The following is a 26904-nucleotide window of genomic DNA, read 5'->3' on the forward strand; positions in this document are numbered from 1 at the left end:
TCACACCTGGGAGCCTGTGAACAGCCAGAAATGGAGCTGTGGCTCAAATGATAGAGTGCTAGTCTTCAGGGAAAAAAGCTCAGCGACAGCACTAGGGCCTAAGTTAAAGCCTCAGAACCTGCACCACAAAATCCAGCAGCTCCCTGCAATTGAGGCTAGATCATCTTGCACAAACTGGCTTTGATACTCAACCCTCCAGATGTTACTATAAGTATCTCATAGATCTTCTTGCATAGGATGGCTTTAAAATATAATCCTCAGATCTCAGCCTCTTGAGAAGCTAGGGTTATAGGTGTATGCCAGAGGCACTTGGATATAAACATTCTTAAAATGCCAAAACTCTAAGAGATTAACAGATTAGTGCTTGCCAAAACTCAGGGGTAAGAGAGGAGGTTATAGCTATCATAGCACATCACCAGGAACCTTGATGATGAAATTAGGCTACATCTTCACAATAATAGAACTGGAAGATGAATCTGAGAATCGTGGTTCAAAGCCAGCCTGGACACCAAAGTCTGTGAGACTCATCTCCAATTAACCACCAGAAAATTGGAAGTGGTGCTGTGTCTCAATGTGGTAGCATGATATCCTTGAGCTGCAGGGACAGTGCCCAGGCCCAGAGTTCAAGCCCCATGGCTGATTAAAAAAGAAAGAAAGGAAAAAAAAAGAATACAAACACAATGTAAAGAAATCTAAAACTGATGGATTGATGATGGTATCAGTTTAATTTTTTGGTTGGGCGCCTCTGAGTAGCTAGGATTACAGGCATGAGCTACCGGTGCCAGCTTCAATTTCTCGACTGCAATATATGTACTCTAGATTCTCATTGAGGAAACTAAAAACTGGATTGTTCTATATTCCTTACAACTGTAAGAGAACTGCAATTAATTCAAAATAAAAAACTGACAGAGTGCTTTCACCTTCTCTGAGATGTAAGCTCAGATATACTTTTTTGCTAGCTGAATCAATAAGCTGCTATACCTTCTACAGATACAACAAATTCTGTCAACAAATTCTGAACCTAAAAGAACACCCTAAGACTCAGATGATATGCAATCCCAGTTAACACTGGCATCAAAATCTGTGAATATTGAAACAAAACCTAAGCTATAACTTAAACCAAGAAATCTATGCAATACTAAATGTGTACAGTTGTGAAAGATTAAGCTAAACATGGCATAATTTACTATACAGACAGTAAAATACAATCACACACTTCAATGATTGAAATACTGGGAATATGGCTACTAGTAGAATGCTTGAAGCCCTGGGTTCAATTCCTCAGTACCACATAAACCAAAAAGGTAGAAATGGCTTTGTGGAAAGAAGCTCAGGAACAGTGCCCAGGCACTGAGTTCAAGCCCTGGGACTGGCAAAAGAAAAGGAAGGAAAGAAAGCCTCTACACCTGGATATACGACAAATATAAAACACATGCTTAGGTTCAAACACGTAAAACTTTTCTATGAATTTGTATGTCAGAATGGTAATTACCATTAGGTTAATGATGGCTAGGTAAGAGGCCCCATGAGACTCTTGAAGTGTCATAAAGGTGTGTATATGGTGTACACCATCTGAAAGTTTGTGAACTGATCACTTACGTACCTATATATACATACCTGTATCCTATATGTACCTTATACTTCAGAAGGAAGGGAGGGAAGGGAGGGAAGGGAGGGAGAGGAAGGAGGGAGGGAGGGAGGGAGGGGTGCTAATGTCTCACATTTGTAATCCTAGTTAGTTACCCAGGAGGCTGAAATCTGTTAATCCCAGTTCAAAGCTAGCCCTGGCAGGAAAGTCTTTGAGTCTCTTATCTCCAATTAACCAACAGAAACCTAGAAGTGGTACTGTGGCTCAAAGTGATAAAACACTAATCTTCAGCAAAAGAGCACTGGGACAGCACCCAAACCCAGAGTTCAAACCCTACAACCATCAATGACAATAAAACCAGAAGAATATTATTGAATTTTATTAATATTGATGTAATGTAATTACCTTAATTAGTATAATGATGAAAGGAGGTGTGTGAGGAAGGAAAAATTTTAAAACCACAATCAAATGAGAAAACTGAAAGAGAATGTTTAAATCTGTATTTATTTTAGGTCTTTGTTTCTGAATAACATGGTCATCATGACCTCTCTCAAGTTTAATCGCCTATTCTCAAATACTTGTTTACTTTTTATTTTATTTCTAGTGCTAGTCCTGGGGCTTGAACACAGGGTCTAGGCATTGTCCCTGAGCTTTTTTGACTCCAAGACAGGGCTCTGCAACTTGAGCCATAGCTAGGTTTTACTTTTTCATTTTTTTGGTCAGTTCTGGGCTTGAACTCAGGGCCTGGGCACTGTCCTTGGGTTTCTCAAGGCTAGTGCTCTACCCTTTGAGTCACAGCATCACTTCCAGCTTTTCATGTATATGTGGTATTAAGGAACAGAACCCAGGTCTTTGTGCATGCTAGGCAAGCACTCTATGACTAGGCCATACTCCCAGCTCCTGTTTTACTTTTTATTCCAGCAGTAACTGAACTACTTTAAAATTTTTAGGTTATACTTTACTGAAAACATTTCTGTTCTACTTGTTTAGAGTTTGTGCCAAAGTTAAAATGTGTCACCCAAATTTCATGTAGTAGAAAAATTAATCCCCAGAGTCACATGTTAATGACATTTGAGAAGTCAGATATTTGGAAGATGATTCAGTTATGAAGGATGATTCCATTCATGGACTCATGGGTTCTCATAGGATTAGTTCTCTCTGGCAAGCTTGCTCGGTCTCACTCTCTGCCATGTTGTGATGCAGCAAAATGCTCTCCCTCAGATGCCAAACAGATACCAGCATCCTATCCTTGGACAGCCTCCAGATCTGTAAGCCATCTAAGCTACTATCTTTTGTAATTACTTGAAGTCAAGGGTTTTGTTATAATAACACAAAAGTGATACAACATTGACCTTTCTCCAAAAAAGCCCACTTGCTGTTTTCTCAGGTAAGAAGATCACCAGTTTGAGGCCAATCTGAGATAAAGAGTGAGTAAAATACTGTCTGAAACAAAGCCAAGGGCTTAGGGTGAATATCAATGATACTTTCCCAGCATGTTCAAGGCTCTTGGGTTCAATCTCAGCATAAATGAATAAACATGGCCTCTAAATCTGGGTTTGTGTCCTGATATCCTTTCCCCTAATCTCAAATCCTGTTTTATGACTGTAAATGGCTAAACAGGTCTATTCTGAGATTTTGATGCTATACTCTCATTCATCTACTTTTTTTTTTTTTTGCTAGGGCCTGAGCACTGTCCTTGGATTTTCTCAAGGCTAGTGCTTTATCACTTGAGCCATAGCACCACTTCTGGTTTGTTTGTTTTTTTCTATGTATGTGGTACTGAAGAATCGAACCCAGATCTTTGTGTATGCTAGGCAAGCACTCTACCACTAGGCGAAACTCCCAGCCCTCTTCTTTTACTTTGAAAAGTCACAAAATTCTAGTCAGATATACAAGTGATTTCAGCAATACTCACTAATTTTAACAACTGAGCTACACTTCAGAATAATCTACTTTCAAGAGTCCTTGGAATAAACTGACACGCTGAACTGCCCTTTGTAGTTAAAAAAAAATTCCATGTCATATGTGGCCAGATCTCCTTAATCCCATAAAATTGCCAAACTGGCATATTTCTATGTGACTGAAAGGTATTTCTACCTCCCACTTCAACTTTTCTTCCTTAAAAGATGTACAACATCATTATCCCTCAGGAAAATACAAATTAAATCCATAGTTATATCAATAAGCATCTGATCAAATAGTTAAACCACCTGAAAACCAAAACTGTGTCTCAGTATGGTAAAGCCTTAAGCTGAAGAGCTCAGAGACAGTACCCAGGGTCAGAGTTCAAGCACCAAGACTGACAGAGAGAGGGGAGGGAAAGGGAGAAATAGACAGGAGGAGGAGGGAGGGAGGAGGAGAGAGCGGGGAAGAGGGAGAGAGAGAGAGAAGGCAAGAGGTTAAGGAAGGGGGGGGAGGAAAGGAGGGAGGGGGAGAGAGAGACAGAGAGAGAGAGAGAGAGACAGACAGACAGACAGACAGACAGACAGACAGACAGAGAGGCGGGGGAGGGAGAGGGAGAAATAAAGAGGTGAGAGAACAGAATTCAAAGTCTGAGCTACAGAGCTAGATCCTACCTCATAAACAAAACAATAAAAATAAGGACAATGAAGCACAGGGCCTGGGTTTGATCCACAGCAAAACACTTCCCCCTACCCCCCCCCACATAAACACCAAATAGGAATAAATTTAAAGGATTGGAAATCTCAAGGATTAGAGAGGAAGAAACACATGGAATTCTCATGGAACACTAGTAGGAATGCACATTTATAGGCATGCTATTACTGCCTTGATTAGTATAAGCAGTTACTCATTTGTATGGATGTGTCTTTCAACTATTTTTTTTGGTGGGTCATAGGGTTTGAACTCTGGACCTGGGTGGTGTCCCTGAGCCCTTCAGCTCAAGGCTAATACCCTACCCATGAGCCTCAGCCCCATCTTCCAGTTTTCTGGTGGTTAATTGGAGTCTTGTGTACTTTAGTGCTTTGAACTTCAGTCCTCAGATCTCAGCCTCCTAAGTAGCTAGGATGACAGGTATGAGCCACTGCACTTAGCTGCCTTCCACTTTAAAAGGCTGGCTTTGGGCTTGAAATGGTAGACTACTTGCCCGACTATGCGAGGCCCTGGGTTTGGTTCCCAGTACGTGAATAAAAGGAAAGAAAAGTCTGGTGCCAGTGGCTATGCCTGTAATCTAGATACTAAGGAAGCTGAGATCTGAGGATTGTAGTTCAAAGCTGGCCCCAGCAGGAAAATCTGTGGGATTCTCATCTCCAATTAACCACCAGAGAACTAGAAGTGCCACTGTGGCTCAAAGTAGAAGAGTATAAGCCTGAGCTAAAGAGCAGGAGGAGAGTGCCCAGGCCCTGAGTTCAAGCCCCACAATGAGGGGGGTGGAGTGGAGGAAGAGACGGAAGGAAAATGGGAGGAAGGAAAATGGCTAACTTTTTTTTTTACTGTATTTTATTTATTATTGATTGATTGCCAGTCCTGGGTTTGAGTTCAGGGCCTGAGCACTGTCCTTGGACTTTCTCAAGGCTCTACCACTTGAGCCTCAGCACCATCTCCGGCTTTTTTCTGTGTATGTGGTACCGAGGAATTGAACCCGGGTCTTCATGCATGCTAGGCAAGCACTCTACCACTAGGCCAAACTCCTAGCCCAATGGCTAACTTTTTATTATTGTGAATTTTATCTCAAAAATGGAAAGTAGAAATGAAAGCCAGGCACAGTGGCTCACTTCTAAGGATCGCTGTTCAAAGCCAGCCCAGGCATTAAAGTCTGTGAGACTCTTATCTGCCATTAACCACTAGAAAACCAGAAGTGGCACTGTGGTTCAAGGGTAGGGCGTTAGCCTTGAGTTGAAGAGCTAAGGGACAGACAGCACCCAGGCCCAAAGTTCAAGCCCCACCACTGAAGAGGGGGAAAGAAAGTAGAAATGAACCACTAACATATGAAATGACATGAGAAAATTTAAAGAGGTACGTTCAAAGAAAAAACAAAGTACATAAAAATGGAATACAGAGGAATCTGAACCTGGCTGAGTAGAGGTATGGCTCCAAGGGTACTTTACCAGCCAAGCAAGCAAGCTGAGCAAGAGCGAAATCTGTTTAACTAAAAATAAGCAAAATTAAGCTATCATGACATCAAGTAAATCAGTGATTGCTGGAGATCAGAAAAAAATTGCTTGAAAAGGGACTGGGGGAGGAGGGGGGTACACAGGAGCTTGGCCTAGTGGTAGAGTGCTTGCTTAGAATGTACAAAGCCCTGGGTTGGACTCCTCAGTACCACATACACAGAGAAAGCCAGAAGTGATGCTATGACTCAAGTGGTAGAACTCTAGCCTTTAAAAAGCCCAAGGATGATGTTCAGGCTCTGAGGTCATGCCCCAGGTTTGCCCCCCCTCCCCCCGCCCCAAGAAAAGGGATGCTAGGGAATCCGAAGCTACAGTTTTATAATTTGATAGTGGTAATGATTACACAGGCACATCTACTTGTCAAAACTCACCAAATTACCTTTTTTAAGTACAATTTATTTTTCCTCAATAAAACTGTGCCTCAATGAAAACTGATTTTTCTAATACTTACCAAGTATATGTAACAAGATTAATTTTATCCTCACTAGCCCATTTTAACACTTATTAGTTTTAATTATTTTAAAATTAAATTATACAGGTTTACACCTGTAATCCTAAGTACTCAGGAGTCTGAGATCTGAGGATCGAATTTCAAAGCCAGCCGGGGCACTGGGCACTAAAGACCATGAGACTCTTATCTCCAATTAACCACTAGAAACAGGAAGTGAGGCTGTGGCTCAAGGGATAGGGTGGTAGCCTCGAACTGAAGAACTCAGGGACAGCGTCTAGGCCCAGAGTTCAAACCCCATGACCCACAAAAAAATAATTAAATTATACTACCTAGTTTCTGAAATTTGTTAACTTATTGTTACTGGCAACATCTAATTGTGAATCTGCTAAGGGGCTGGGAATGTGGCTTAAAGTTCTTTCCTAGCATGCATGAAGCCCTGAGTTTGACTCCTCAGTACCAATTAAGCAGATTAAGCCAGAAATGGTGCTATGACTCTAGTTGAGTGCTAACTCTGAGTAAAAGAAGCTCAGGGACAACTGTCCACAACCTGAGTTCAAGTCCCAGGACTAGGGAGAGACAGAAAGACAGAGAAAGAGAGGATGAATTTGTTAAGAACTTACATATGCCAGGAGCAAGCCTAGTGGTAGAGCTTACCTAGCATGCATGAAGCCCTAGATTCAATTCCTTAATACCACAAACTCAGAAAAGGCTGGAAGTGGTGCTGTGGCTTAAGTGGCAGAGCACTAACCTTGAGCGAAAAGTGTCCAAAGATAGTGTCCAGGCCCTGAATTCAAGACCCAGGACTGGCAAAAAAAAAAAAAAAAAAAAAAATTAAAGAACTTACTACACAGAGCTGTGACTGAATGCTGTCCATAAAAAAGCTGACTGAATGCTGTCCACAAAAAAGCTGACTTTCTTACTGCAGAAATAAGACTATATATAATATGCTTAATCTATGAGAAAAGGAAACAAAACAATAAATAATCACATATTTGAAAGAAACACATCAATATTAATCAAAGTCAAGGAATACCTAGAATTGTGTTCTCAAAGATTTTTAATTTTTACAATGTAGGAAAGAAAATATTGAAAGCAGGAATACAAATATTAGCAAAAGCCTAAGAAGTAAAATAAAATCTGTGTATAGCAGATTTTACAAGCTAAATTTCAAAAGGTTGCAAGATAAAATATTACATAAGATTCTGAGATGTTTTCTTGTATTTCCCACTTCTTAAAGCATAATGATAAAGTTAAACAGATTCAAAACTCACTGTAAGAGCTTCAGTACACTAGAGAAATGGAAAATGAAACTGAATGAATTAGATTATAAAGACTCGGGTCATTCTGTTTCCTTGACAGTTCAAAATAATTTTGTAACTTGAATAAGATATTACATTATTGCCTACCTATCTGTACTACTCCAGACAGAAAGCGGTATTGTAAATGGTTATTATCAGTAATCAGCATTTTAGCTGGCAATGTCCCAACAGGCTCTAAGAATAAGTTTTGAGGACCAAGGTAGACTAGAAGTTAGCTGGTTCTGTGGTAACCTGTTTTAATTATGACTATAGGATGAGCGGGCAACCACAACTGAATACAGAACTTTTAGAATACATAAGAGCATTTTAATAAAAGGATATAAAAAATATAACATTCATAAAATGTATAAAAATAAATATTACACATGTGTTTTTATTGCCTATCATCCTATAAGAGGTGGAAAAAAATAACAGTCAAATGCATTAACCCCTCTGGAAAAAAGGCTATCAAAATATTTCATTATTTTAGCATTATGTAACATAATTATCCAGGACAGTATATTAACACCAAGTGAATAAATAAAGCAAACAGTGTTACCAATAATGAATTGAAATTATTGAACAAAAACAAAAGGAAATATGAGACAGAAAAACATCTTCAACAAAACAATAGCCTATCTCGTTGGGCACTGGTGGCTACTCAGGAGGATGAGATGTGAGCACATGGCTCACTCAAAGCCAGCCTGAGCAGGAAAGTCCCTGAGACTCTTATCTCCAATTAACCACCAGAGACAGAAGTGGAGCTGTGACAAAGTGGTAGAACACTAGATTTGGGCTGAAGAGCTCAAAACAGCAGCCAGGCCCCCAGTTCAAGTCTCAAACTCACACACACACACACAAAGGAATTCCTATAATTTAGTTATAAAAAGACAATCAAAATGGGTAAAAGAGGACTGGAGTTAAATTTAACTCTCGGGTAGAATGCTTGTTTAGCATACATAAGGTTCAGAGTTTGGTCCCCAGCACCAAATAAACAAACAAACAAATAAATAAATAGGTATTTCTAAATGTGAAGATATATATATATGGCTACCAAGCCCATGAATGAAGATTCTTTGCATCATCAGCTATCAGGGAAATGAAAATAAAGATACAATAATGCAACTAATAAGATGGCAACAATAAAACAGATATGTAAAAGGAAGCGTTGAGCAGGTGCTGGTGGCTCACACATCTGCAATCTTAAAGCTACTCAGAAGGTTGAGATCTGAGGATTAAAGTTCTAAGCCACCTCAGGCAGGAAGGTCCCTGAAACTCTTTTCTCCTATTAATCACCAAAAAAACTACAAATGGAGCCCGTGGCTCAAGTGGCACAGCACTAGCCTTGAGTAAAAGAAACTCAAGCTGGGCGGGGTGCCATGGCTCACACCTGTAATCCTAGCTACTCAGGAGCCTGAGATTTGAGGATCAAGGTTCAAAGCCAGACTGAACACAAAAGAACCAGAGACTCTTATCTCCAATTAACCTCTAGAAAATGGGAAATGGGGCTTGGCTTAAGGGCAGGGCCATAGCCTTGAGCTGAAGAGCTCAGGGACACCTATGCCCAGGGGCAGGGTGGTAGCCTTGAGGGCTTAGGGCAACACCCAGGCTGAGTTCAAGCCTCATGACCCACAAAAAAAAAAAAAAAAAAAAAAAGCAACCTCACGCTGGGGGCCATAGCTCACACCTATCATCCTAGCTACTCAAGAAGCTGAGATCTGAGGGTCATCAAGGTTCAGCCAGGCATTAAAGTCTGTGAGACTCCTATCTCCAAATAACCAATAGAAAACTGAAAGTGGTGCTGTGGCTCCAGGGACAGGATGGCAGCCTTGAGCTGAAGAGCTCGGGGACAGTGCCCAAGCCTAGAGTTCAAGCCCCACAACCAATGGAAGGAAGGAAGGAAGGAAGGAAGGAAGGAAGGAAGGAAGGAAGGAAGGAAGGAAGGAAGGAAGGAAGGAAGGAAGGAAGGAAGGAAGGGAAGGGAAGGGAAGGGAAGGGAAGGGAAGGGAAGGGAAGGGAAGGGAAGGGAAGGGAAGGGAAGGGAAGGGAAGGGAAGGGAAGGGAAGGGAAGGGAAGGGAAGGGAAGGGAAGGGAAGGGAAGGGAAGGGAAGGGAAGGAAGGAAGGAAGGAAGGAAGGAAGGAAGGAAGGAAGAAAGAAAGAAAGAAAGAAAGAAAGAAAGAAAGAAAGAAAGAAAGAGAGAAACTCAGAGACAGCGCACAGACCCTGTATGCAAAAATCAAGTGGGCAAGAACGGTGAAACTGGAACCCTTCACTTGTAGTAAAATGAAAAATGGTGGAAGGCACTGGATGACACACAGAAAGTTAAACGGAATTATGATTTAGGACCCAGTAATTCTAGTCCTAAGTATAAACCCAAGAGAAATGAAAACTTTATGAATCTTACCTATATCAATCATAACACCCACAGAATAGAAAAGATATTCACTTGTTCAAAGATAAACCATATACACACATACATATATACACATATATACATACATCTCCATACAATAGAATCAAATCTGACAATCAAAACCAAAATACCATTACATGTTACAACATGAACCTTGAAAACATTATGGTGAAAGAAATCTATCATAAAAAACTACATATTGTAGGATTCTATTTATTTATCCAATATAATAAGCAAACTAATAGAGAAAAAGTAGACTGCTGATTGCTTAGAGCTTTGGGGTAACAGAAGAAAAAAGAGTGGCTATTAATAGAATGGGGTTTGTTTGGGAGTAATGAGAATGTCTTCAAATGGTATTCTTTTATTCTTTTAATGCATTCTTTATTTACTCATGTAACTACCAAGTAATTTCCTTATTAATGAAAAAGCCATAAAACTTTTATATGTAATCTTGAAATCTAACCAAAACTAATTATATGGTAAAAATAGAGAGTGTACAATGTACCAAAGTAAATGTCTTGGTACTTGGTTGTAAGTATATCATAATGTATTTTTTTTCTTTTTCTTTTTTTGTCAGTGGTAGGGCTCAAACTCAGGGCCTGGGTACTGTCCCTCGGCTCTTTTGCTCAACCACTTTGAGAAACAGCTCCAACTGCAGTTTTCTGGTGGTTAATTGTAGATAAGAGTCTCCTAGACTAGATTTCTAGCCCAGGATGGCTTTGAACCTCAATCCTGAGATCTCAGTCTTCTGAGTAGGATTAGACAATTGAGCCACTGACACATGACATATTTTCTATTTGCTAAACAATAACCAGAAGCTTTAAGTGTTTATAGTATATTCCACATATATGATAGATCAATCTCAAAGTCTTAAAATATATGTTAACATTTAATATACACATTTATGTTTCAGTTCATTTTAAAATTTCATGATCACTTTTTTTCATAATAACCAGATAACCATAATCTCAGATATGGATTATATAGACTATAGAAGGAACTCTGCTTTTTTGGAGTTGGCGGTGGCAGAGAAAGAAAGGATTGCTAGGATTTTAACTGAAAGTCTCAATTTTGCTAGGAAGTACTTCACCACTTTAGCCACATTTCCAGCCTTTTTTTGTGAAAGGGTCTGAGCTTTTTCTCACATACATTTCCCTTATACAAAATGCTGAATCAGTGGCATGGCTGAAGTGATAGACTAGCTGTTAGCAAGAAAGCCAATAGAGTTCAAACACCAGTACCAACACACACACAGAGCAAAGGAGATGAGAACTGGGAGACACTGATGAGAACTCTTGCTGGACCCATATAAGCCCACACCTTCCACAGATACTTGACCAAGCACAGCTGAAACGTAACTTTTTTTTTTTTTTTGCCTGTCATGGGGCTTGAACTTAGGACCTGAGCATTCACTGTCCTTGTACTTTCTCAAAGCTAGCACTCTATCCCTTGAGCCACAGCACCACTTCTGTCTTTTTCTGTGTATGTGGTACTGAGGAGTCCAATCCAGGGTTTTGTGCATGCTAAGCAAGCACTCTACCACTAGGCTAAACTCCTGGCTCAAAAGAGTCATTTCTAGAAAGCATTTACTTTTATTTTTTATTTTTATTTTTTTCTGCCAGTCTCGGGGCTTGAACTCAGGGCCTGAGCGCTGTCCTTAGGCTTTTTCAAGGCTAGAGCTCTACCACTTGAGCCACAGCACCATTTTAGGCTTTTTCTATGTATGTGGTACTGAAGAATAGAACCCAGGTTTTTCATGGATGCTAGGCAAGCACTTTACCACTAGGCCAAACTCCCAGCCCTCTTCTTTTACTTTTAAAAGTCACAAAATTCTAGTCAGATATAGAAGTGATCTCAGCAATACTCACTAATTTTAACAACTGAGCTATACTTCCGAATAATAGATATTTGAAATTATATCTATAATCAGTTCACTTGTGAAAAAAATAAAACAATGGTGCAAAATACTCTAAACATCCAATATCTCATTGTAGTTTTCTAGAACCGAATGATTTTCAACCAGTAGATTAAAGAAAAGCATCTATTTAGATAAAAAGCATATGTCACACCAGGCACAGCAGCTGATGCCTGTAATCCTAGCTACTAGAGAGGCTGAGATCTGAGGACAGCCATTCAAAGCCAGCCCAGTCACTAAAGTCTGTGAGACTCCCACTAGAAAGGTGGAAGTGGCACTGTGGCTACAGGAGTAGAGCAGTAGTCTTGAGCTGAAAAGCTCAGGGGCAACTCCCAGGCCCAGGGTTCAAGCCCCATGATGACAAAACAAACAAAAAAAGGCATATGTTACTCCATTATTTTTTAAACCTTTAATTTCTGTACGAAATAATGCTATTTCAAGTAAGAGAGTTTAAGAAACATAACCAATGTAAGGAATGAGGGGAAAAATTTTCATTCTGTTGATTCTAAGGAGGCAACATAATAATATAAGAATGTATTAATATACCATTTCAGGTGTGAAGGATCTATAATAACCATGAGAACATGCCAGAAATTACATAGGCAAAAGTTTTAAATCCTCTACCAGGATTTGTCATAAATTCCACTATTAAATCATCTGAACTTTATACATTTATGATCTATGACCTCAATACCTGTGAAACTGATAGGTAATCCATGACAATAATCACCATCCAAGAACCTTATCACTATGCCACATTCCCCACCCTTCAGTGTCACTTTTAACAGACTGTTTCAAAGGTCAAGAAGGTTATTTCAAACAGGCTACTCTTCATTAATTTTTTTTTTTTTTTGGCCAGTCCTGGGGCTTGAACTCAGGGCCTAAGCACTGTCTTTGGGCTTTCTCAAGGCTAGAGCTCCACCATTTGAGCCACAGCACCACTTCAGGCTTTTTTTTTTTTCCTATGTATGTGGTACTATGGAATCGAACTAGGCAAGCACTACCACTAGGACAAACTCCCAGCCCCAATATCTGCTTTTCTAAAAGGACAAAGAAATTAAAATTATAAAGAGCTGTTTATGATGGGTCTGAAAATAATTTTTATAAGTTATATAGCTACATGCTAGCAAGAGGCTATTTATTACCCTTCATAGCAATCTTAAGACAGTTCTTATTACTTTTTAAAGCCAAGAAAATACATTAAAACATGATTTTTTTAAATGAACAGAAAATTAAAAATTACAGTTAACCAAGTTTATGCTTTACAATGTCAACTCCACAAAAGACAAAGTGATTAATCAAACTATCCAGATATCTACATAGAAAATTGGATAAATAACTCTTAAGCTCAGTTAGGGGAGACTTTTCCTATGGTTCTACTGATTAACATGGTTGATCTTCTTCCAGTAGAGGGAGCAAAATCACATACTCAACTCATCACAAGAGATGAGCTTAAGTGCTTTATTTTAAGTACATTTATATACATTTTTAATATATCTACCTAAACATTTCAAAAAAATGCACATTGAAAATAGGATATGATTAAGTGAAGTGAACCAGACTCAACGGATAGGCTCAATGGTTTCCCTCATTTGCCATAATTAGTATAAACTTTGGACTCCCCTAGCAGAGGTTTACAAAAGGGCAAACCTAGATACATAAGGCCATATAGGATGAGGCTAAATGAAAGGACCTCCAGTATATGGAAACAACAGCCATATAATGTGCGATTGTTGGTCTTAATGTACAATGTTATTTCTCATCTCTTTTGTTGTCCCTTGGTTATTTTCATACTGTTACAGTCTCTTACCTTGTTATCTGATATATTGTATATCTGTTTATTTGGTTATTTGAAATAGGATAGGGAAGGGGGGAAAACAAGATGAGGGGTGGGGGTATGGGGAGGGAAATGGGGACCAAGACATGAGAAAGAGTATCAATGTTTGTGAAGTAATGCCCCTTCTATCTGGTGAATATAATGTAACCCTTCTCTTAATTACAATAAAAAAAGAAAATAGGATAGGAAATAGAATTGAAGTAACTCTAATTGGGTAAAAATCATAAACTTTTATGTTTTTCAAATAAAAACCTGGTCCTTAAATATGTAATTTCAAGAATCATTGTATTATTACATTGCCTACTAATTTTCATACATAGCCAAGGTATTAAAGCATTTATTATAAAATTAATACAAGATTCCAGAGAAATATAAAATATTACATTAAGATTTTTATTGGGTCAAGAGTTTAACCTAGTGGTAAACTGCTTGCCTAGCATGCACAAAGACACAGGTTCGATTCCTCAGTCCCATATACATAGAAAAAAGCTGGAAGTAGTGCTGTGGTTCAAGTGGCAGACCACTACTCTTGAGAAAGAAGCCCAAGGAATGGCAAAAAAAAAAAAAAAAGTTATAAAACTAATGACAAAATACAGAAAACTAAAGCATAACTACTAGATTTGTTTTTTTTAATTTATATGCTTTAATGCTTTTTCTTTTAAAAATACTAAGTACTTAACAATAAACTAGGTATAATCCTAAGCACTTTTACATGTTGTAATTGTTAATCCTCCCCAAATCCCTATTAGATTTGACAGCTATTTCATATTTTATAGATAAAGAAAAAAAAACATATAATGTGGCTTAGTGGTAGAGTGCTTGCCTAACATGCATAAATCACTGGGTTTGATTCCTCAGTACTACATAAACAGAAAAAGCCAGAAATGGCGCTGTGGCTCAAATGGTAGAGTTGTAGCTTTGAGCAGAAGCAGCTCAGGGATATAGCACTCAGGCCCTGAGTTCAAGTCCAGAAACTAGCAAAAAGAAAGAAAAAGGAGTGGTAGAGAGAGAGAGAGAGAGAGAGAGAGAGAGAGAGAGAGAGAGAGAGAGAGAGAGAGAGAGAGAGAGAGAGGGAGAGGGAGGGAGGGAAGGAGGGAAGGAAGGAAGGAAGGAAGGAAGGGGAAGTGAGGGGGAGAGAAGGGGAGAGAGAGGGAGAGACAGGGCAAGAGAGGGAGAGAAAAAGAGGGAGGAAGGAATAGAAATTATATAATTAGTTCAAAGTCATGCAGCAGTCCTTTAGGGTAAGGAACCATGTGGTCCAGAACCAGAGTCTGAACTCCAAATCACTCTGTTACCTTAATTTTAAGCTGTGCCTTCTTAATTTTAGGCTGTGCTTTCTCCCCATATCATTAGCCTTATGCAGTGTTAACCTTCAAAGTTTTTTCAATATTTTTAATAGTCCAACACGAAGTCATAATAAGCTATATTGTTTCTAGCTGTCCCTTATAAATGTAGTAAGATAAAGTATCTTGAGCATATTACTTTTGCTATGTTTAGGATGCTGTAATATTCCATTCAGCTGCTTTTCAAAACATATTTACAAATTATAAGAAACCCATGAAACTACCAATTTTACCAAAGCTTTGTCAGCACTAGCATTAACATGAAAAATTTTTATTATTAATGTTTATTATACAGGTTTTGTTAAGCTTTTTTTCTTCTTTTGAATTCCATCCTATGTGTTTATCTAGTTATTAACTAAGATGGTTTACTAGTCAATTTATATAAGCCTTTATGAGGATATTAATACTATGCCCATCATATTTATAAAAAGTTCCACCTATTTCCATAGTAAGGTTTTATTTTTTGATGAAAACCTGTTAAGGCAGGCATGGTGGCTCACACCTGTAATCCTAGCTACTCAGGAGGTGGAGAACTGAGGATCATGGTTCAAAGCCAGCCTGGGCACTAAAGACCAAGAAACTTTTATCTCCAATTAACCACTAGAAAACTGGAAGTGGTAGCCTTGAGCTGAAGAGTTCAGGCTCAGAGCCAGGCCCAGAGTCCAAGCCCCAGGACTGACAAAAATAAAATAAAATAAATCTGTTAAAAGTAAACTTAGCTGGACACCGGTGGCTCACACTTATAATCCCCAGCTAGACAGGAGGCAGAGATGAGAGAATTGTAATTTGAAGCCATCCCATTCAGTAAAGTCTTTTTTCTCCATTAACTACTCAGAAAAAGTTAGAAGTAGGGGGTGGGAGTTTGGCCTAGTGGTAAGAGTGCTTGCCTAGCATGCACCAAGACCCAGGTTTGATTCCTTGGTACCACATGTATAGGGGAAAAAAAGAAAAAAGCTGGAAATGGTGCTGTACAGCTCTAGCCTTGAGAAAGCCCAAGGACAGTACTCAGGCCCCAAGTTCAAGGCCCAGGACCGGCAAAAAAAAAAGTCAGAAGTGGCATTGTAGCTCGATAAAGCTCAGGGACAGAACCTTGGACCACAGTTCAAGCCCCAAGATTTGGGGAGTGGGAGGATGCAGGGGCAGAAGTAAACATAGAAGCAATAAAACAGGTCTTAAAAACTTTGTAATTTTCTAACCACTGAAGTTATTTTACTGCATTTAATACATCAATAAATCACTTTCACTGACAGTTATTTTTGCTTGTATTACTGGGGATCAAATCTAGGGCCTTCCACTTGCCACAGGCAAACACTGAGCTTTATATCCCCAGCACCTCAACACCCTTAAGACAAGATAAACCTGCCAAAATACACATACTCAATACAGTGCTATGAATAGGAAATCTTGACAATGTTTTCTATAAAATTAATGAGCAAAAGCACATTTTAGCCCAAATTGATAAAGTAAAAAAAGACTACATACCTGTCGCTGTAAACACAGGTGATTTCTGTCATGTAAATGCTGATGATTAGAAAATGATGAATGCCAACTCCGAGCCTGATATTGCAACTGAGTATGAGCCATATCAGAAGGTCGTGCTATAAGATGGGAAGTAAAGTGTCGGTCAAGGTCATGATCCAAAACATGATTTGAATTATCTTGTCCAAATGTTGACTCATCAAACTGAGGAAGAAGACCCTCCTGAAGAAGTTCCTCTGGGTCAAGTCCTGTGAATGGCTCAGTATGAGATCCCACTTGATGAAGTAAATTCTCTTCTAAAGTTGAAAACCCATTAGTTTCTACATGATCACTGAAATGGCTCATTTGAGCTCCTGAGTCAACAGGATCTTGGAAGTTCATATGCACAGGAGATAATTTTGAATTGCTATAATTACCCTGAGGATGTGACGAATGCAACATTTGGAAATTATTTGAATTCAATGATGCACTGGGGTTTAGGATATGCTGAGCAGATTCTTGCTTGATTCTCCTATGGGGTGAAAAGGAATTATTTCCAGTAAAATCAGATAAAGTCTGATTTGCATGATTAGGTACAAGAACTGCAGAGGATTGAAGGAGACTGTTGGGTGATACATGATTACTGGGAAAGGAATAATGTGAAGAAAACTGCTGTGAATTGCTGACAGAACAAGAAGTCATATTTGGAGACGATCCATTAAAATTCCCATCTTGATGATTGTTACACTTCAGGAAATGTACTGAAGGGTTTGATGTTTGAGAAAAATGCATTGAATGAGATGGCTGTGAAGTAGACGTATTAGTAATTTGTGGTGGGTGATTAACATTTACTCTATGTGGACCAGAAATACTAACATCTATAAAAGTTTTAGATTGGCTAAGTGAGTTTTGCCCTGGATTAAGGTTATTTCTGTTCTGTTGTGAGTGTAGTGAAGTACAATGTGTTTGTTGTTCATTGGCCTGAAATAAGGCAAAGTCGTGGTGTGCCACAAAGCTTTTATTTTGATGCATAGAGTGTGAATGTCCTTGTTGGTGAAAAGGAGATCCATTTTGATTAGAAATGCTAGGAGCTGTCTGATGGCCCCACATTGGACTGCCATCTGCTACATCTGGAAACAAACCATTGGGTTGGTTTGGGGGGTGGATAGGAGAACAATTAAACTGAGAATGTGGAGACAACATATGTTCTGCTGGGCTTCCAAAAGATTGATTCACTTGGTGAAATTTCATTGAATCAAATTGATTTAACTGTTCAAAATCAGTCATCTTCTGATGTGTTGGATTACTTTGAACATGGTTCAATGAGTCTATGTGCAAAGGTTCAAATTCTGCACCCAGATTCAATTCATCAACTAGTGAGACAGGTCCTGGTTGTACAAATGCATCATCCGACAAACCTTCTAAAGTCTCACCAAAAAGATTGGCATCATCAAAAAAGTCCATGATTGGATCTGTCATCTTCAAAATTCAGTAACAATTTGGGCTGTTAACTCCAAATGGAGTTTATTCAGCTTGTCTATAGTAGATATTACTGTATCTTCTCCAAAGAACATGTGCTAACACAAAACAGGCCAATGTTCATTATTGCTCTCTGTAATGACATATCATGAGGTGTCAGAATCCTAGGGGAAAAAAAAGAAACAAATTTAATAGTAAGTATTTATTAAACTTACATTAAAAATACCTTAAGTAAGCCAGGTGCAGTAGCTCACACCTGTAATCCTAGCTACTCAGGAGGCTGAGATCTGAGGAACACAGTTCAAAGTCAACCTGGGCATTAAAGAACACCAGACTCTCCAATTACCCACTAGAAAATGGGAAGTGGTTCTGTGGCTCTAGAAGTAGGCAATAGCCTGAGCTGAAGAGCTCAGGGACAATACCCAGGCCCAGGGGAAGAGAGGCAGCCTTGACTTGAGCTCAGGAACAGCCCATAGGCCCAGAGCTCAAGCCGGATAATCGACCCCCCTACCACCGCCCCCCCAAAAAAGACCTTAAGTACAGAATTTTTAATGGAATAATTAACCGCTAATAGCTCATTAATATTCTCTTCAAGGAAACAAAGGCTCCTTACTACATAGAAATATATGAGTTAAAAACAAGACTGAAAAGGGACTGGGAGTTTGCCTTAAAAAAAAAAAAAAAGAAGAAGACTGTAGGGCTGGGAACATGGCCTAGTGGTAGAGGGCTTCCCTAGCATGCTTGAAGACCTGGGTTGGACTCCTCAATACCACACACACAGAAAAAGCTAGAAGTGGTACTGTGGCTCAACTGGTAGAGCCCTAGCCTTGAGAAAATCCAAGAACAGTGCTCAGGTCCTAAGTTCAAGCACCAGGACTGGCAAAAAAAAAAAAAAAAAAAAAAAAAAACCAAGACTGAACAGGGGGCACTGGTGGCTCACAGCTGTAATCCTAGCTAGCTACTCAGAAGGCTGAGATCAAAGAATCGTGGTTTGGAGCTAGCCTGGGGGCCAGAATATCTGTGAGACTCTAATCTCCAAGAAATTACTCAGAAAAAGATGGATGTGGCACTGTGGCTCAAGAGGTAGAACACTAGTCTTGAGCACAATGAGGCTCAGGGACAGCGCCCAAGCCCTGAGTTCAAGCCTCAAGACCCTCAAGACTGGAAAGGAAGAAAGAAAGGATGAAACAAAGGAAGAAACAAAGAAAGAAAGAGTGAGCAGCAATGTATATTACTTCATTCTAAAGTGTATATATTGTGAGAAAATAGTCATCACGCCCCAGGATAATAGGATGATTAAAAAAAAATAACTGATGTAAGCTACACACTGGTGGCTCACACATAATCCTAAATATTCAGGAGGCTGAGAAACGAAGATGGTGGTTCAAAACCAACCTGGGCACCACAAAGCTATGAGACTCTTACCTCTGATGACTAGAAAATGGGTAGTAGGGCTGTGGCTCAAGGGCAGGGTGGTAGTCTTGAGAGCTCAGGGACAGTGGCCAGGCCCAGAGTTCAAACCCCATGACCCACCAAAAAAAAGTCCTAAATGGAGTTGTAGTTCAAGTGCCAGAGTGCTATCCTCAAGCAAAGCTCAGGACAGACACAGACATACAGATTAATCTCTGAGAATATGGACAATTAAATAGTCCACAGATTATAATGAATTTTATATGTACTCTGACAAAGGTAAGTAACAGAGGAAAAGTATCTAATGGAAAAGAAAAAGATAGCCAAAAAAGAAAGCAGACACCAATGCCATACTATAGAAAGAAGATACATATTTAATATATAAGTTATTAATCAGCCTTAGTTATAAAAGTAAGTACTAAATGGAAACTGGGGGAAATGCCTATAAAACCCAGTAAGCCATTTATTCTGATTTGAACAGTTTATTCTATAGTTGATAGACACATGCTTATGAAATTCCTTAGATCTGTCTTCAGTTTCTATTAAATGTCTGTATCATTTGTCAACTGCATAAAAACATCATGTCTGTCTAATTTGTTTATGTTTGTTTGTGTGTGGTATTTTGAAATAGGGTCTAACCATGTAACCCAAGCTGGCCTTAAGTTCTCAATCCTTCTACCTCAGCCTCCAGAGTACTAGATTTCACATGAGTGTAATTTTAACTTATTACTTAATTAAGCAAGTGTTCCTGGACAGTATCATATCCAAAACATCTTTGTATAAACTGTAAAAGTCCTTGTCCCCATGATGAGATTCTAAATAAATGAGACTGAGTGGGGAAGGGAGACTATAATAAGAAAAGCATACTAAATAAAATATGGTATATGTGCCTTAAGAGATATAAACTCATGTATAAAGTGAATTATGAAGGAAGAGAGCATACTTTGCTAGCTATTCAGAAATAATAATAGTTATTAGGTGTTATTATTATTGCCAATCATGGAGCTTCACCTCAGAATGTGGGCCCTGAGCTTTTCTCCAGGCTAGGACTCTACTACACTGAGCCACAGTGCCACTTACAGCATTTTCTGTTTATGTGGTCTTGAGGAATCCCAGGGCTCCGGGCATGCTAGGCAAGTTCTCTATCCCTAAGCTACATACTCAGGCCCAGAAAATGCTTTTTGAATAGGTGGCATTTGGAAGAATCCTTGTAAGTGGTTTAGAAGAGTAGACAATATATTCAGGAAAACAACAACAACAAAAAACCTGGCAGGGGCCGGGAGTTTGGCCTAGTGGTAGAGTGCTTGCCTAGCATGCACGAAGACCAGGAATTAAGCACATTTTTTTGTTGTTGGTGGTGGTGGTGGGTTTTTTTTGTTTGTTTTTTGCCAGTCCTGGGGCTTGAACTTAGGGCCTGAGCACTGTCCTTGGGCTTTCTCAATGCTAGAGCCACAGCATCACTTTTCTGTGTATGTGGTACTAAGGTATCGAACCCAGGTCTTCATGGATAGTAGGCAAGCACTCTACCACTAGGCCAAACTCCTGGCCCCAAAGTTTTGGGGTTGTTTTTTTTTTTTTTAAAAAAAAAATATCTGTCCTGAGGCTTGAATTCAAGGACTGGGGCTCTGTCCTTGAGCTTCTCAGTGCTCAAGGTTAGTGCTCTACCACTTGAGCCACAGCGCCACTTCTGCCTGTTTCTGCTTATGTGGTACCGAGGAACTGAATTTCATACGTGCTAGGCAAGCATTCTATCACATTACCAGCCACATTACCAGCCCTTGCAAACTTATACTTGGTAGTTTACGACCTCATAAAATTACTGCACCTATGTCACTGATGGCAATTTCTTAGACAGGGATTATCAGAGCATTGCTATCACTAACAGAAGTGACAATAAAGGATAAACATGAATGCTATTTTTCATATGAAATCTAGTGGTCTATGTGTGCTCATTCACCATATACCAGTTAGGTTCTGAGTATTTTTAGAATAAAGATTATGGCCAGATGTGATGACATCAACCTGTAATTCTGGCACTCACACTTGTAATATCAGAAATTAGGAGTTTAAGTGGGAGGATCACTTGAGACCAGCTATTTGAAAACAGCCTTCCCAACACTGTGACTCCTCATCCCAAAAGAAAAAGAAAAGGGGTGAGGAGGGAGAAAGAAAAAAAAGGGAAGGGAAGGAAAAGGGGAATTTAAAAGAGAAGGGGGGCAGAAGTTTGGCCTAGTGGTAGAATGCTTGCCTAGCATGCACAAAGACCCTGATTCCTCAGTACATAGAAATAAACTAGAAGTGGTGCTGTGGCTCAAGTGGTAGAGCTCTAGCCTTGAGAAAAATCCAAGGAGAGTGCTCAGGCCCTGAGTTCAAGCCCCATGACTGGCAAAAAAAAAAAAAAAAAAAGGTGGGGAAGGAAAGGGGAAAAGGAAGGGAAGGAAAAGGGGGAGGGAAGGAAAGGGCAGAAGGAAATGGGGGAAGGGGAGGGGAGGAAAAAGAGAATGACTCCCACCTCTCTTAGATTATAAGAAAAGCAATGTAATGTATCTAAATGGTTTCCATTCACAACCACGCTTTCCAGAAATTCTTAATTTCTTCTTTATTTTAATTTTTTTTTTGTCAGTCGTGGGGCTTGGACTCTGGGCCTATGCGCTGCCCCTGAGCTTTTCAGCTCAAGGCTACCACCCTACTCCTTGAGCCACAGTGACACTTCTGGTTTTCGAGTGGAGATAAGAATATCATGGTCTTTAGTGCCTGGGCTGGCTTTGAACTGTGACCCTCAGATCTCACCCTCCTGAGTAGCTAGGCTAACAGGTGTGAGCCATCAAGCCCAGCCAGAAATTCTTTTAAGATTTATGCCCACATATATTGGATCTCTTGTATTTTCTTTGCTGCAACTTTCCCTGCTTGTCTGATTGGTATAAAATAGTTTAATACATATAAGTTTATAGGTAGTGACTTGATATGGACCAAATTCAGTTATCTAGCATTTCCAATTCAAACCTTGATATACTTCAGTATGTCCCCTAAAATGTGATTTCACATTCAAATATTTGAGAAATTCAATTTGACTTCTTAAAATGATACGAATACCCTAAAATGTTTTCCTACTACTGGTATAAAATAAATATATAAAACCCAACTCCATAGGACCTTAAGGAGACCATTTACCATCTTAAGTTTCCAACTTAAGATTCAGTATTTAATCATAGGAGATCGAAACACTACCAGTAGCCCTAGGAATTCTGATCATGTCTGCACGTTTCCTTAACCCTGTGGAATAATTTACATCTTTGTACTAGTGTTCTCCTTTTTGCTTAGGACCTTATTTCAAAGCATACTACATATTTTACCTAATAGTTGTCAAATCCACCTTGGCAAATCTTTTTCTCTTTTTTTTCCTTCAGGTAGGTTCTTTGATTATGCCACAGATAAGCATTTTTTTCTTTCTTCACAAACATCAAACATCCTAGAATGGCATATTCAATTCGATAGTTAAAAAACAAAACAAAACAAAACTTAAGGATCAAGAAAAAAGTTATGGCTTGCTATCTGTGTTCTGTTAGAATCTGCTGTAATTCAACAAGCATAATAAAGTCACTTCTTTTGGTCATTATTTTGAGAACAAGTATTGCTCAGGCTCCCATGGAACTTGCTATGTAGAACAGGCTGGCCTCAAATTCATGATCCTTCTTGCCTCTGGCCTTATGGGTGCTAAGATTACAATGAACCACTGCATAGAGGTGAGTCGTTCTTCTAACTTAAAAACCATTTTTTTTTTTTTTTTTTTTTTACCAGTCCTGGGCTTAAGCTCAGGGCCTGAGCACTGTCCTTGGACTTTCTCAAGGCTAGAGCTCTACCACTTGAGCCTCAGCACCACTTCCGGCTTTTTTCTATGTATGTGGTGCCGAGGAATCGAACCGGGTCTTCATGCATGCTAGGCAAGCACTTTAACCACTAGGCCAAACTCCCGGCCCCAAAAACCATTATTTGTTATCTCATATATCTTGCCCTACATCTTAGATAAAAATAGCTATTCATCATCAAATATCTACCTTTGGAGACAAAAAGAAATGAACAGAAAACTTATCAAAAATAACCATATAGGGTAGGGGCAAGGAGTGTGGCCTAGTTGTAGAGTGCTTGCCTCGCACACGTAAAGACCCAGGTTCGATGCCTCAGTACCACAAACACAGAAAAGGCTGGAAGTGATGCTGTGGCTCAAGTGGTGGAGCACTAGCCTTGAGAAAGCCCAACGACAGGGCCCAGAGCCTGAGTTCAGGCTCCAGGACTGGTAAAAATAATAACCATATAACCATATACCTGAATATTCATATACTGCTAAATAAAAATATGAATAAAAATAAATCTGTGAAACTGTAGGGTATTATTGCTAAAACTGAACATAATAATATCTCTGATATTATTTGGTGCTGTCCTGTGGCCTGGGAGCTGCTCTAAGCCTTTTTTTCAAGGCTAGGGCTCTACCATTTGATCATAGCTAAACTTTCAGCTGTGAAGATAAACCAGCTGAGCCAGAATCAATTAACCACCAGAAAACCAGAAGTGGCACCTATGGTTCAAAGTGGTAGAGAGCTAGCCTTGAGCAAAAAAGTTCAGGGACAGTGCTCAAGCCCTGAGTTCAAGTGCCGTGATCAACAAAAAAAATCTCATGAGCTTTCCTTCCCAGGCTGGCTTCAAACCACCTTTTAATAAAATTCAAGAACAGGCAAAACAATCTATAGTTTTAGAAGTCAGGATAATGGTCATCTCTACGAAGGTAGGAAAGGGAGTGATAATTAGAAAGGCATATAAAGGGAGTTTTGTTTTGTTTTTTAACCTGGGTGGTAGTTTCAGAGAGGCATTTTCTTTATAACAAACCAAACTGCTTATCTGTTATAGCTTAACAAAAATGTTTTGTCCTCCCTTTTTTGTGTGGTCTGGGTGGGTTGAATTCAAGACTATAGGCCCTGGTTAAGCTTCCTTGATCAGCTGGTGCTCTCCCTGTCACCTGAGCCTGGTCTCTAGTTCCTCTTTTTCTTTTTTTCCCCCTACTTAACTGGAGATGATTCCCAAATCGCAGAATCCTGACAATTAGGATTGCAGGCATGAGCTACTAGTGCCCCACTGCTTCATTTTTCTTTGTTCTGGCAGTGCTGGGATGTAGCCCAGTGCTTTAAATATATGGCTACATAAGCATCAAACCACTGAAGTATATCCTCATCCCTAATTTTTTTTTTTTTTTGGCAGTCCTGGAGCTTGAACTCAGGCCCGGGGCACTGTCCTGGGACACTTTTTGCTCAAGGCTAGCACTCTGCCACTTGAGCCACAGCACCACTTCTGGCTTTTTGTGTATGTGGTTCCAGGGAATCAAATCCAGGGCTCTATGCATGCTAGGCGAGCACTCTACCACTAGGCCACACTCCAGGCCCCCCAAATTGCTTTTTTAAAGGTAAACACTACAAATATAAAAAAAATTCTAAAGCTCTGTATAGTGGCTCATACCTGTAATCCTAGCTATATGGACAGTGGTTCAATCCAGCCTTGGAAAAAGCCTCATGAGACCCTATCCCAATAAGAAGTTGGTACAAAGGCATGTATCAGCCATCCCTGTATGAAGGGTATACAAACAGAACTGCAGTTCATGCTCTCCAAGATTTAAAAAAAAAAAAAAAAAAAAAGCTGGCTGGGCGCCAGCAGCTCACACCTGTAATCCTAGCTACTCAGGAGGCTGAGATCTGAGGATCGAGGTTCAAAACCAGCTCAGGCACTAAAGAATGTGAGGCTCTTATCTCCAATTAACTGCTAGAAAACTGGAAGTGGTACTGTGGTCCAGGAGTAGGGCGGTATCCTAAAGAGGTCAGGGACAGCCACCAGGTCCAGAGTTCAAGCTCCACAACCGACACACACACACACACCAAACAAACAAACAAACAAATAAAAAACCTAGACCTTATTGAAAAAAATTACTAAAAGCAAAGAGGACTAGAGGCATGGCTTATAATTTACAACAATTTAAACCTACTTGACTTGTGATACAGCACAAAATTTAAGATAAACATAATGCAAAGCATGAAATTTTAACGATTGCATTAATCATTCTTTTACTTTCTATCTGGCAAAGTTATGTATCAATAGTTATGTATCTTTTCTTCAGATTTCAGATTTAGAGTCAAAACGAAAACAAAAAGTTTACTGGTATAAATTTACTTGTAATGCTGTATTGTAATAGAACAAACATCACTGTCTGACAACCTAATGAGCTATAGTTTTAACTAATAAGCATCATTAAATGGGAAGTCTCTCTTCACATTAAACATTTAATATTAGCCTAACAATTTGTCAATAACATCAAGACTTTTACATTCTACACCATCACCTACTCTATAGGCCCACCAAATATTATGCATTAAATATTATTATCTGGAATGTTTAGGACCAGAAATATTAGAGATTTATGAACATTAGTGTATACAGGAGATATTCTGAAAGAGCACAAATGAAAACATAAAATTCATTTTTTCATCATACCTCTATGACTCTATGCAATGTTTTTGCTGTACCTCCGTTTCACTGTAACCATCACATGAGGTCAAGCATTTGATCAGCCAAAAAATAATTTCAGATTTTGAATTTCCTATTTTCATATTGAAGATGCCATACTTACAAAAGACTTGTCAAATAAATACATTAGTATCTGAATCAAACTACCTGAATGTGAGATGACTACACCTTTCATACACTGCTAAAAGTGTAAAGTGAAATTCAGAAAACTAATGCATCACTGCTACAATTTAAATATATGCGTGTCTATGACCAGCTTTGCTACTCCCTGAAAATATATATCTATAATTGATCACTATTCATTCAAAACTTCAAATGCAATAAACTAGATGAGACTAGATGTACCATATGTAGAAAACATAAATTTCCTTTCCCGCATCATTTATAGTTGCTAACCTAGTACCAACTACCATACATCCTTATTTTGGCCACTCAAGTATTACAGAATGGTTACTTTTACTCTTGCCTTTCTCCAATCCATTTCAGAGATTTTGTTGTTGTGTTTTTCCTTTTTTTTTTTTTTGCCAGTCCTGGGGCTTGAGCTCAGGGCCTGAGCACTGTCCTTGAACTTTCCCAAGGCTAGCCCTCTACTACTTGAGCCACAGTGCCACTTTTGGATTTTTCTATGTATGTGGTACTGAGGAATCGAACCTGGGTCTTTGTGTGCACTAGGCCAAACTCCCAGCCCATGGTTATTTTAAATTTTGAATTTTTTTCCTCTTTTGCAAAAAAATCATTTGTCTGATATCTTTTTTTTAGGGGGGGGATAAAAATCATTTGTCTGATATCTTTTTTGGGGGAGGGGAGGATAAGGGCTTTAACTTGGGGCCTGGGCATTGTCCCCGAGATAATTTTTTTTTTTTTTTGGCCAGTCCTGGGCCTTGAAGTCAGGTCTGGGCACTGTCCTTGGGCTTTTTCAAGGCTAGAGCTCTACCACTATTTCTGGCTTTTTTTTTTCTGTGTATGTGGTGGAGGAATCGAACCCAGGTCTTTGTGAACGCTAGGCAAGCACTCTAC

At 39.3% G+C, this 26904-nt stretch overlaps 1 protein-coding gene across 4 annotated transcripts in view; it reads right to left on the reverse strand.

Annotated features, from left to right (window-relative positions):
* Positions 1–23023, reverse strand: part of Chd9 (chromodomain helicase DNA binding protein 9) — a 121222-nt gene extending 98199 nt beyond the window's left edge. For all 4 annotated transcript variants that reach the window (XM_090357647.1, XM_090357645.1, XM_090357646.1 and 1 more), the window contains exons 1-2: positions 22677–23023; positions 16459–18077 (exon numbers count right to left, since the gene is read on the reverse strand). In XM_090357647.1, the coding sequence (XP_090213773.1) occupies positions 16459–17913 (1455 nt within the window). In that variant the 5' untranslated portion in view covers positions 17914–18077; positions 22677–23023. The remainder of the gene's footprint in view (positions 1–16458; positions 18078–22676) is intronic.
* Between the last annotated feature and the right edge of the window lie 3881 nt (positions 23024–26904).

The sequence above is a fragment of the Megascapheus bottae genome, chromosome 24, assembly GCF_031878675.1.
Source record: "Megascapheus bottae isolate mThoBot1 chromosome 24, mThoBot2.hap1, whole genome shotgun sequence".
Taxonomy (NCBI): domain Eukaryota; kingdom Metazoa; phylum Chordata; class Mammalia; order Rodentia; family Geomyidae; genus Megascapheus; species Megascapheus bottae.